This window comes from Trachemys scripta, chromosome 10 (assembly GCF_013100865.1).
Source record: "Trachemys scripta elegans isolate TJP31775 chromosome 10, CAS_Tse_1.0, whole genome shotgun sequence".
NCBI lineage: Eukaryota > Metazoa > Chordata > Testudines > Emydidae > Trachemys > Trachemys scripta.
Window position 1 is genome coordinate 22,136,070 of NC_048307.1, and position 12,699 is coordinate 22,148,768.

The 12,699-nt window shown below is 36.8% G+C and overlaps 1 protein-coding gene across 1 annotated transcript; it reads left to right on the forward strand.

Annotated features, from left to right (window-relative positions):
• Nucleotides 1-11,275, forward strand: BFAR (bifunctional apoptosis regulator). Its single transcript, XM_034784027.1, has 8 exons — nt 1-103; nt 845-1,180; nt 2,041-2,242; nt 2,598-2,761; nt 4,245-4,389; nt 4,845-5,015; nt 8,889-9,091; nt 10,155-11,275. Exons 2-8 carry the CDS (start codon nt 900-902, stop codon nt 10,345-10,347), a joined length of 1,359 nt encoding a protein of 452 aa, XP_034639918.1. The 5' UTR covers nt 1-103; nt 845-899; the 3' UTR covers nt 10,348-11,275.
• Nucleotides 11,276-12,699: the final 1,424 nt, after the last annotated feature.

The following is a 12,699-nucleotide window of genomic DNA, read 5'->3' on the forward strand; positions in this document are numbered from 1 at the left end:
AATCTATTGTATCTCACCCACAACTCCCCCGCCCCCCGAAATAGATCTGACTGCTTGATCTTCCCACAAAACTTTATCTCAATAGAATAGGTCTCCTGAAATGGTGAGACAGTAGAAAATTCAAGTCACTGTTTTTGCTGGGAAGATGTGTCCCGTTGCACTGTGACCATCTAATCATTGGGCTCTTATCCTGCATTGAAGTCTGTGCTAGCCAGTCCTTGCACAGAGCTACATTTATTTAATGTAGTCTGCCTCTGTAGGAGGCTGGGGACTCTACATGGGAATGTGCAGGGCAAGAATGGGCAGAGGAAATTTGATCATGGTATACTATACGTGCAATATTTTTAGGTTAAACTTGTTCAGTGTTGCTTAGCATGGTGATTTGATGTCTGTTACCCAACAGAATTTTGATTAAATACATAGTTTTCTAAAATAAAAAAATATATATACCTTTGGTTTTATCTTGGCAGGTGCTTACTGGTTGTTGTGGTGGTGTTGATTATTTTGCATTTGAAGATAAATGAAGGGCAAGAAAATGTGAAGGGCTTAAGGTTTCAGCTATTTTAGCTGGGTAATCCAGAGTCTGTTTTTGATTGTAGTCTGTACTGGATGTATTATAATTGAGAGAAGGTAGAAGGTGTTGCTACATCTGCTAGAATCAGTACTCTAGCAAAATGATTTTTTGTGTGTGTGTGTGTGTGTGTGTGTGTGAATTTGAGTTAAAACATTGAGGATATAACATTACATGTCACATGGAAAAGTTGGTCATTGTATTAATGCTGCCTCTAATACTGCTTTAGGTTTTGTTAAGGAGAAAATAATTGCCTTTTTCATTGTTTTGCAGAATTAATAATGCCTTGCATGATTTAAAGACTTGGAGTGTGCTTTCTGGTGATCTGATGCACAAAGGGAAAATGGAGGAAGATGTGAAGTTACAAAGAGAGAATGAAAAGTTTAAAGTTAAAGCAGATGCTGCTCCTGAGATCAGCCGTCTGATTTCAGTTAGCGAGTTCTCTTGCCATTGCTGTTATGATATTCTGGTGAATCCCACCACCTTGAACTGTGGTCATAGTTTCTGTAGACACTGCCTAGCCTTGTGGTGGGTATCCTCTAAGAAGAATGAGTGTCCAGAATGCAGAGAAAAGTGGGAAGGATTCCCCAAGGTCAACATCCTCCTCAGGTAATTGTAATGCATCTATTTGGTCTTTCTAACAGCAAAGACACATACATACTTAGTTGTTTGTTTTTTGCTATATACTTTTAAACCCACTCCGTAATCAGAGCTTTCTTGCAGTCTTTAAGGCTTGTAGTCTCTCATAATATGTAACTGTTCTGAACTGTTGAAGTAATCATGTCTGTATTTTAGAGTGGATCTCTGAATTTTCTTTTCAGATTTTTTTTTTAAATGCCTTAAGTTTCCCCCCCTCACTTTTATTAGTTTGTAACAACATATCACAACTAGAAATAATTCTAGTTTTGAATGATCAGTGGTATTAATGTGAGTACTGCTTTAGTTCCTTGGAATAAATTCTGATCTCATTACAGCACAATGCTAGAAGTATTGATTCATTAAGTACTTGCTGTTTTTTTGAGTTACATACAACCTTTTTTATTGCATTTTTTTAAGAAAGCAATTTTCTGAGCTGTGTAAACAATATTCAATTAAATAGTCTACACTGTTGATTTTAGGCTTTACTGTTGGACTTGGCCAGTGCTATTGAATAACAACCTATTAGCTGCCTTTCAAAAGTACTAAGGTATATCCTGACTATCTAAATTTAGAATAGTGGTTATTGTATAAAACTTCAGTTTTTCTTGTCATATATTTCTTTATAGTGAACCTTAAATATAACAGCTGTGTATAAAAACCTTTTATTCAGCTTTTAACTAATGTTGATTGCCAAAACCTCCTTTCACTCAAAACTTAATAGGTAACTAATAAGCTGTAAAATACACTTTGCAGCTGAGTCCTAGTTCTCGGTGCTGTAGACTTGGGTAGACTCCATGAAATATTATAGTGACTGATATGTGTTTCTCCAGGGATGCTATTGAAAAGCTATTTCCTGATGCCATTGAACAAAGAAAAGAAGACATTCAGCAAAACAGTGATGTAGCTCACAGCCTTGCAGCCTTCCAAAAACATGGAAATGATCAGATTTCTGCACCTCCAAATGTGAGAAGAATTAATCCTCGAGGAGGGGGTTTTTTCTCTGGTGTTCTGACAGCTTTAACTTGTGTGGCAGTAAGTTTCATCCCCATCCATTTTCCAGATCAAGATGGAAAACCATCTTGATGGTTTTAAATCATTGACCAACACCATCAGCATTTAATTTAAGCACTCCAGAAAAGTAATGACAAATATTTTTGGGGGTGGTGGGTGGAGTTGGTGATTAACTATATATTTAAGTGCCAACTGTGGATGGATAATAAATGGGGGTGGGAGATGTTGAGAACTTGGAGATCTTACTCAAATGTGAGTATTTGTTGTAGTATTTGAGTGTACCCCATCAAACCTGCAAGACTTTCAAACATTTGATCCAAACTTTGTCGATGATGATTATACTACATTCCAAAAGGATCTGTTGGCTGTCTTGTAGGTGGTTCTGCTTGGGTATCATTGGAGCAGCAGAGAATATGAAGATGATCTTCTTGTCCACAAACCTGTTGCTAAATGGACTCCCGAAGAGGTGATTCTTTGGCTAGAACAGCTGGGTCCTTGGGCTTCCCTGTATAGAGAGAGATTTTTATTAGTGAATGGAAGGTGAGGAAAATACAATCGCAAACTGACAAGAGTAGCCATAATAGAACCAGTTAATTGGATAGACTTCATTTTGCATACTATATATGTAATGAAATGTCAAGATCTTGTTTCCCAGGTGATCAAACATTCTGGTACCAAAGGATGTTTCAACCCTCAATTTAATTGACATAATTCTAATAATGGGTGTTAATACGAAGTATGTGATTTTTCTTTGTTTTACAGTTTTGATAGCTTATAGTCAGGAAAGATTATAAGTAAAAAGTTACTAGGTCTCTATAACAGGGTTTGGACAGTTATCGAATGACCCAGATTCTGGAGTTAGAGGCTTAGCGACATCCAGATCATGGGGTTGCATCCCTTACCATTTTGGCTAATAGTCATTGATGCACCTATCCTCTATGAATTTATCTAATTCACTTTTGAACCCAGTTATAGTTTCAGTTTTCACAACATCCCCTGGTTAACTGTGCATCGTGTGAAGAACTTCCTATTGTTTTAAACCTGCTGTCTATTAATTTATCGGGTGATCCCTTATTCTTATTATGTGAAGGGGTAAATAATACTACTTATTCATGTTCTCCATATCCTTCATGATTTTATAGACCTCTATCATATCCCCCCTTTTTCCAAGCTGAACAGTCCCAATCTTCTTAATTTCTCCTCCTATGACAGCTGTTCCATACCCTTTCTCTTCTCTAGACTCCTCTCCCTTCCCCCACTCTTCCTCTTAACTTGATGCTCCAGTAGATGCTAACTCTTCCATCCTAAATTGATGCACGACCAGTTAAAATTACAGAACAGATTTCTTTTCATGAAACCCAGATTTAAAACATAAACTACTACACTTAAGCTAGGTCTATACTACCTGCCTGAATCGGCGGGTAGAAATCGACCTCTCAGGGATCGATTTATCGCGTCCCGTCGGGATGCGACAATCGATCCCCGAATCGGCGCTCTTATTCCACCAGCGGAGGTGGTAGTAAGCACCACCGACAGAAAGCCGCAGAAGTCGATTTTGCCGCCGTCCTCACAACGGGGTAAGTCGGCTGTGATACGTCGAATTCAGCTACGCTATTCACGTAGCTGAATTTGCGTATCTTAAATCAACTCCCCCCTGTAGTGTAGATGTACCCTTAGATAGGATCTTATCTTATAGTGTGGTGTTATAGTGTGAGCACAGCTCTAGGAATAAAAGGCAAGCTATGTTGGCTTGCCTGGCTTAAAACTTGTTTGTTTGCCAAATGTGGGGACAGAATTAGTAAGGGAAGATTTTAATTCAAGCTTGTCAATAAGACCACAGAATGTATTTTATAGGATTTGGGAGCTTTTAGTGTGTTTTAAAAGTGTATGGTATGGGACATAATTTCTAAAAGTGATATCTTGGTGATTCAGTATCTAGTTACTATGTTAGAATTAAAATAGTGTCTGTTACGAAAGAGTTGAGCTGTCAGTATTTACCCTTCTGAATTATTTTATTTTGTAGGCTTCTACTAACAATAACAGACGAAGATTTCACAAAAACTCCTTATCATATAGAGAACAGTAGCCATAGAAAAGCCATCATAATGGAATTGGAACGTGTGAAAACATTGGGAGTTAAACCACCACAGAACCTTTGGGAATACAAGGTAAATTTTATAAAGTAATGAAGTGTGTCACTTAGAATAGATATTTTCAAAGACTATTTAGACAACTACAAAGAAACCTCTAATTCTTTAGAATGGGATCAATAAGTGTCGGAATACAATGCAAGGGATAACATGCAAATGAAATCTCTCAAAGGTGAATGAAAAACAGGATTCATGTGACTGGTATGGCAGTGGATGTAACTGTAATGGTACTGTTGTATATTGCACAACAAAAGCCCAGAAAATCATAATGTTCAGAAGAAAGCAAGGCAGGGAAGTAGTCTGTGTGCAAACTGTTTAGTTTAAAAACTAATGACTTGATTTCTGTCACATTTGTCAATGCTAAATGATTTTTCAGTGATGACTGCTAAAGCAAAATAAACATACTTCAGAAAAGTCTAAAGCTGACTTCTCATAATAGTATGTCTCACTGTTAACCTTCTGATTCATTTCAGGCAGTAAATCCAGGAAAGTCACTGTTCCTACTATATGCACTAAAGAGCTCTCCAAGACTCAGTATGTTGTATCTATACTTGTTTGATTACACCGAAATATTTCTACCGTTCATCTACACAATATGTCCTGTGCAAGAAGATGAATATGAAGATATTATCACAAAATTATTAGTAGGTGTTTAAAACATTTATCATTGTGCTAATTGCTTTAAATTGAAGCATTGGTATTTAAAATTTACTTTTCAAATATGCATAGCACATTGCTTATCATTCTTCTCTTATAATAAAAGCTTTTGCAGGGAAGTTTTTTTTTTTTTTTTAAATAAGCTTCATCCTCAAGCTTACTGTATAGGGTGTTGATAGTGTAACAGCTATTAAAGTTGCCCAGCATTTACTGTCTATAACTCCTTGTTCTTAATTGGTTACTGTTTGGCAGTTATAGACATTCAGGTTTAAAAGGGAAAAAAAAAATCATGCTTCATCTTGGCCTCAGGTTGACTTTATATATATAAAAAAAAAAAAAAAAAAAAAAAGTAGCACTGCATGAAATAGAAGTCTCCATGGGGGAAAATAGCATTTGATCATGTAATTAAATACTGTTCCAATAAAATATTTGAAGGGGGCAGAATTGAAGCTGCATGGGCAACTCCAGCACAGGGACTTTCTAACTTTTGAATGCCTGACTTTGCAAACTTAACACTTTTTTTTTTTTTTTAAACATTTGTTTCCATGTGTAGATTGTGTGTTAATCAATGGTAAATGAGACTAGACGTACCAAGCGATTCCTTGCCCAGAAATGGAAAGGCATTGCATCTGTTCCGATGGATTTCTATATTTAAGAGCAAACCTTGTGAAAGCAAATAGTGACAATGTCTAGTTAAATTATGTATATTACTAATTAGATTTCTGAATTCTTGTACTTTTTAAAGTATAATCTCTTCACTTGGCTTTTCTTTTTGCATTTGACATCTTAGACAACTTAAAACAATTGTTAGTTTCATATTTAGGTTTTACTGCTAAAATGTTTTGGTGTCAGTTTTTAAAACTGACATTCCTTTGAAAAACTTTCCATTGGAGCTTAAAGAAAAATATTCTACTGGTCTTGGAATATGTGTAAACTTGTCCTTACAAAATATAAATATTAGTCTGAATTGGAGTAATCATTGTAATTTATGAGGGCACTACAGTAACAAATTTATGTATTTAAAGATCAGTTTTGTGTTAACTACACTGTTTTCTTTTAACACATGTGGCTTGCACTTTAAAAGAAATCTCATCTGAAGGTTCCTATGTATTTTTCTAAATAACCGATTACTTTAAAAACATGGTATGTTTACCTAGCATACTGGATAAAATCCATTTAATAACTCTAAGAATTGAAGGAATGAGGTGGTAGCTTTCATGGTTTTTTGTCCGAAACCATTTTATTTATAATAAAGCCTGTAGTGGCAACAACCACTCCTCCTTATTTAATGTTGTCTTCTGTCTGGAAGCACAATTCCACTTTATTTCTGTGTCCCTTCATCCTTCTTTAAAATCCTCGAATGTCTTCTGCTTCAAATTTGGCCTGTGAGCATCTTTTTCTGCTACCAAATTTTGAAACTGTTCAGACAAGCTGTTAAGATAAATGCCTATTCACACTTGAAAATACTTACTACTTCCCCACTCTCTGATAACAGCCTGCTGCTGCCAGCTCATGTAGTTTAATTCTGTAGCAACTTTGAAGGTTCAGGACTTGGTTACTGATCTATTCCTTCCCACGCCCCTATTCAACCCTCTGTATTCAAGTCAGGCTCTTCCTCCTCTGTGTGCCTGGGCCCAACCAGGGTGAGTACTGAGGGCACAGGAAAGACTGTGGGTATGTCTTTTTTTCTTGGAGATGGAAGGTGTAACTACCAGCTTCAGAAGACGTACCAAAGCTAATACACTAAAAATAGACGTGTAGCCTCAGTTGCACATGTGACAAAAGCACTAGCTGCCCCTTATTCATGTTTAGGGTCTCAGAGGGGATTGTACTTGGGGCAGCCAGCCCCTCATGTTGCTGTACCTACATTTCTATTTTTAGGGGATCAGCTCAACCAGAAATTAAACATTCCAGTGTAGCCATACACTAAGTTTGTGCTCAGTTAAGAGCAGAAGCTGCAGGCAAGTCATCCCTAGTCCCTGCAGCCCTGGGCTGGAGCATGCTCCAATACAAAAGAAGTATTTGGAGAACTTGGTCCCCAGACCACAACAAGCCTTTTCTGCATGTGTAAATAGCAATAGTTCAGAGGCTTGTAACTTAGCCAAACAGAGATTTTCTTAGGGATGATAAACAGCACTTCTGTGATGCCAGAGTGACGATGATGTCAAATTTCAGGTTCTTGCTCCAAAATATGAAGAAGTTAGAGCTTTTCACTGAAAGGACTTATAAGTTTTGGGTTGTTGTGGGTGTGTTAAACATTGGTTAAAAAAAAGAAGTAATCTTTTCCTAACCTTGGCCTTGAAAATGGCTGAACCTTTTCAGGCTTAAGCAGTGACCAAAATAGAAAAGAGCCAAACTTTAACCATTAGGAATGATAAGTTAGAAAGAAGACTGTTTTCAGTTCCTTCTGATGGATGGTTGTCCAACACTTTAACTATAGGTGTCACTGTCCCCACCTATAATATTGATAATCTAAATATATGGCCCGAGTTGAAGAAATGCTGACCACCTGCAGCTCCCATTGACTTGGGCAGCAGTTGTGGATGCCCATCTTTGAAAATCACTTATTTTATTAGCCTAAATATTAATTTAGGAACCTAACTGTAGGCTCCCATATTTGAGAATGTTGACCTGTAATCCCATGTGGATGGGAAAGGTGGATTTCACAGGGAAGCAGCAACCTAAACTCTGCTGAGGCATGTGTCGCTGTGCAATTCTTAACTGTCTGCTGTTTCTGAGAAACTTTTAAGATTGAGAATACAATACGAGTCCTTAATTCTAATCAGTACATCCAATAAAATAGGCATAAAGAGAAGGAAGGAGGCTTGAGTCATTACAGGGGCAAAAGTTGAAGCTTGTATTAGGATTCAATATTGATATGGAAAATGAGAATAAACCCTCCTGGTTTCAGGACACGAACCAATTTCTGGCACTAGTTATGAAAAAGTTTCCTTAAGGGCAAGTTTATTTTTGTAACTGTCTGTCAAAGGCTTTCTTACTCCTTACTTTGAAACATCTGTTGCTGGCCGCTACTAGAAACTAGACTGTGGAATAGATGGATCATTTGCAGACATGCCAAACCTGTGGGGGGAAAATGCAGACATTGGGTTTGTGTTTGGCTTAATTGGCTTGTGATTGCTTGTTGGCTAGTTTTTTGGCTTGTTGGGCTTGTAGCTTGTTGCTTCTTTGATCAGCTCCCGGCAAGCAAGGGTAAGGTGGGAGAGAGTCAGGAGTGCACAGCAGGCCTACCACAGTACCGGACTGGACGCCGGGGGGATCTAGTCACATAAAGTGTTGGGGTTCTTGTTTGTGGATTGGCTTGTTTGGCCTTGTTTTGAAATGGGATTAACTTGATTTTTGGTGTATTGTGTAAATTAGGGTGCTTATTTACCATGTGACAGTTGGCAACTGTGATCATTTGTCTAATCTGATATGGCAGTTCCTGTGCATGTCTGTCTGTATATTTTTAAAAGATTGACTTTCCTGGATTTAAAATGTCAGTGTCTTTTCTACAATCTTGTGTTTTTAAACTCTTAAATTGCTTACACACCTACTCAGTCATTAATTCTAGTATAATGAAGACTTTCTTTAGTTTCTTAAACACTTCAGTGATTAGTACTCATTGAAAGGAATCTTACCCATATCTGCAGCTGGTGCTTGTTTGTAGAGTATGCTTACTTATTTGCACCCTCACTTAAAAATTTGTGTGATGGAAATTAAAATTTCCATTTAACTAGCTAGCAAAACTTTATTGAAGCAAAAGGACTTCCTTCAACGAAGGAAAAACCATAAAGCAATGAAAGGTAAACTGAACTAGTATGTAATTAATTTGATCATTGATTTTCATTTTTTCCCCTTAGGACCTTAAGGATCCTACTTGGAAACAGTGGAGAGAATTCATTGTTAAGTACTCATTTTTGCCATATCAGTTAATAGCTGAATTTGCTTGGGATTGGTTGGAGATACACTATTGGACGTCACGATTTATAATTGTTAATGCCATGTTGCTCTCTGTTCTGGAATTATTCTCCTTTTGGAGGCTCTGGTCAAGAAGAGAACTGAAGTAAGTCTTGCTCAGATGGTTTCAATTTTTTATGGTTGCTATTGAAGATAGAGTGTGGGGAGCGGGCAGGGATAAATGGTGACAATTGGTTATGTTTGTAATTTTGACAATTAAAATGACCATGTTGAAACAGCACCATCAAGGTGAATAAGTATTAGATGAATCTGCCCACAGAATCGATGTATACCACGGCTGGTGAATAATATAATTGTATGGACATTTTGAGTGACTTTTAATCAGTACATCTGTTGATTCTGAATACTAGTACTATACATTCTACTGCTTCCCATAAATTCGCTAATGTTAATTCTCCAGGAAAAAGCTTCAAGTTTCTGTTATGGCAATCTTGATGTAAGGAGTGTATGCTAAAGATCCAATGCAAATTAAGATCGTCTAATTGGCTTGAAAATTTAGTATAGTACAATAGTTCTTGGAAGACAATTACTTGCAAAGAATTGCTATTTTTTTCTCAAATTTAGATTACTGTTATTTATTAAGGCTTCACTTAAGATGTTCATCACCTGTTACAGAGCTAGAGAGTGGGAGTAATGACTGTTTACCAGGCACTATTCTAGTTTGTCTTCCAAAATGTATGGCATCAATATTGCTTTATTAGAATAGAAATGAGCAGTCATTAGTGTCTACTTTCATGCTGTGCTTGGAGGGGATGGGCAAAAAGAGGGTTAATGTTTTGACAGGATGTTTTTTTTGTTATCTTTCTACTACTGAAGGACAGTAGGTTTTGTGGAGAACAATCTACATAATTTTTTTCTCTATTTAAGTAATTATCTAAACTTGCTATAAACTACTGAATTCTTGTGGCTCAGTAGCAGTATTTTTATCTGAGTAGGCCAGGACAGAAGCTACACCTGAAAGGCATCTGTTGGAACCATAGGATGCAATTGGTGAGAATGCAGTAGACTAGGTGGCATCTCACAGGTTGAATTAATGTTGTAATGACTACTCATAAGTATTTTTCATCATTCATTTTGTTTTAATAGCAATGTCTAGAATACCTTCTTTATAGAAAGATGATTCTCTTGCTCTTTTTTTTTGTTTTCAGGACTATTCCTCAGAGAATGTGGAGCCATTTCTGGAAAGTGTCAACCCAGGGACTTTTTGTTGCTATTTTTTGGCCCATTATTCCTCAGTTTGTCTGCAACTGTCTGTTTTACTGGGCCTTGTACTTTAATCCAATTATAAATATTGATCTTGTGGTAAAAGAAGTACGACGTCTGGAAACACAAGTGCTGTGATTTGACATTGAATCTTTTTCTTAGGAATTGAATACCTAAGCTGTCCAAATGTCTGAAGTCAGACATCTGAAAGGAAAACAAATTGCTTTCTTTGCTTGCTTGCTTCCTTTGTGGTGATTGAAAAAATGCTCATTTTGTTAATTTAAAAAAAATTGCCTGAGGTAAGTCCATTTTGAAGCAGTAGGTACCATAACCCTAAAGGTAGGCTTTGTTTTATGTACCATTGCCATAAATAAGGAGGATATTGTAATCTTGAATGGGCCTTGTACAGTTGCTGTAGTCATGCTATTCGATTTTTGGCTAACTATAAAAATCAGACTATAATACTACTCTTGTGCAATCTGGCTAATGCCAAGTTGTTAGGGCCTTTACACTCAATACCTTCTAAACAGTTAAAACTGAGTGCTGTGTGCTATTTTGTAACTTAGCATTTCCTGACAGTTATATATTATTCAAAACTTGCCAGAGGGGAGCGTTTGGACAATCTCTTTAATTGGTTTAATATTGAAAATATTTGAGGCTTTTTGTAGTATCCTAGCATGTCAAGATGAATCAGTCAAACCCATACATTTATAAACATTTGCCAATAGTGCTCATTTTAAAATTCCCTCTATTCCAACTGTATAACACTTAATTTTCTTTGTATCCCACACCTTTTATAATTGGCAAACATGATGGGCATGACTTAAAGCTGTTTTATTCAGGCCAGTTAATTTTTATCCGTCAGAGCTGACTTAGTGCTTCCTCTCCTAAATCAATTTTTATTTGCTAATTTCTTAAATGAATTCAGATACCTCTCACAGTATTAATCTGGTAAAGCTGCCATGATACTGTAATTGCTTATTGTAGTCTGATGTATGTAGCAAGACCTGTATCTGTAAATACTGAATGAGAAGTGATTTATTTTGTATAAAAACCCAGCCAGGTTGCCATTTTGTTTTTGTGGTGTTTGAGAGAAACAGAGGTTAACTTTTGTTCTTAAAATCCTTTGTACTTATGAATCTTATCTTTGAGTTTGCATTTGTATCATACTATTAATGAATTCCAGATTTGCATATGAACACTTTTAAAAGTTGGACAAAATTAAAGATTTTTTTTTTCTAAAACTTTCTTCCTTTAAACTAAGGAATCAAATTTACCTTTACATTTTTTTTCTTGTCAAAGCTCTTGACATTTACCTTGTACTGTAATTGATCAATAACTTTTAGCAAATCTGCTGGCTTAAAGTTAGCCTGATCACAATGAAAACAAGATTTGTTTTTCAGAAAATGTGGATGTTCACAATTAGTTATGAAGAAAATTCATTGTACCGTACTCATTAATTTGAAGCTTTTCTGAAGAGAAGCCCCAAAACTTTAAAGTTTGCTTACCTAACCGTGCAACCCAGCTTTACATTCCTGAAAGCAAAAACGTTCTCTTCTGAGTATTGTAGTATAGAGATCCTGACTAATGGGGATAGGTCTGTGCCCTGCGTGTTGAGTCAGGACCCTCTTTGTGTAAAAGGGGGGGCAGAATACAGGAATCCATGTCATGGAGCTGTGGCCTTTGGAGACTTCCTCTGGTTCAAAACACTCTAGGTCCTAGTGGCTTAACCACTCATCACATCTGCCTCTGTGGAATGAGGCTGCAGCAGGCGACCATGGAGCAGCTGGTATCTGTGTTGCTACTCTATATGTGGGAGGCAGGCAGAATTTTTTTCCCCCCTGGTCTCTATGGGATTCCCACTCAAGTTGTACAAGGGGACCAGGATTTGACCCATACTTATCAGTTAGTGACTTAATGTCTTTTTTAATACTCAAGTGACTGTGAACAAGACAATGAAGCTAAACAGTCTAATTGTGTGGCCTAGGCCAAGTGAAATTCAAAACTTTTATATAGTAAACTATTGTTGGTTATCAAAAGTGTTGCTAATAACAAAAGTTAAAAGCCCTTCCTTAAATTGACAGTGTCACTTTGAGTGTGCCTTTCCCTTAGCTAAATCTAATAATAAAATTTTAGCTTCAGGATTCAAATGAGGTTTAAAAGTAGAGGTTTTCACTCCATCCCTACATGCTGTTTTGCATATCTGGGTGATAGAACAACATCGATGAAAGAAAATGAATAGCTTGCAGTGAATAACGCAGTGAAAGCTGGTGTTCTAGAGGCTTTCCCCATAGTTAACATTCCATTGCTGCTTGTGGTGACAAAGGTTCACAGACTATTAGACATCTCTGATAAAATCGTTCTTGATATTCAGTCCACGAAAGCTGCTACAGTTTCCCAGCTGTTAAGAACCACAACATTTCCTTTTAGCTTATGCATTATGAAAACTAGGCCTGCATGAACATTGCTGAAAAAAAATCCATCATCATT

Coding starts and splice junctions, on each gene's coding strand:
- BFAR (XM_034784027.1), top strand. CDS start 900: ATGCACAAAGGGAAAATGGAGGAAGATGTGAAGTTACAAAGAGAGAAT. Junction 5,016..8,888: donor ATATTATCACAAAATTATTA/GTAGGTGTTTAA, acceptor TTTTCCCCTTAG/GACCTTAAGGATCCTACTTG. Junction 9,092..10,154: donor TGGTCAAGAAGAGAACTGAA/GTAAGTCTTGCT, acceptor TTTTGTTTTCAG/GACTATTCCTCAGAGAATGT.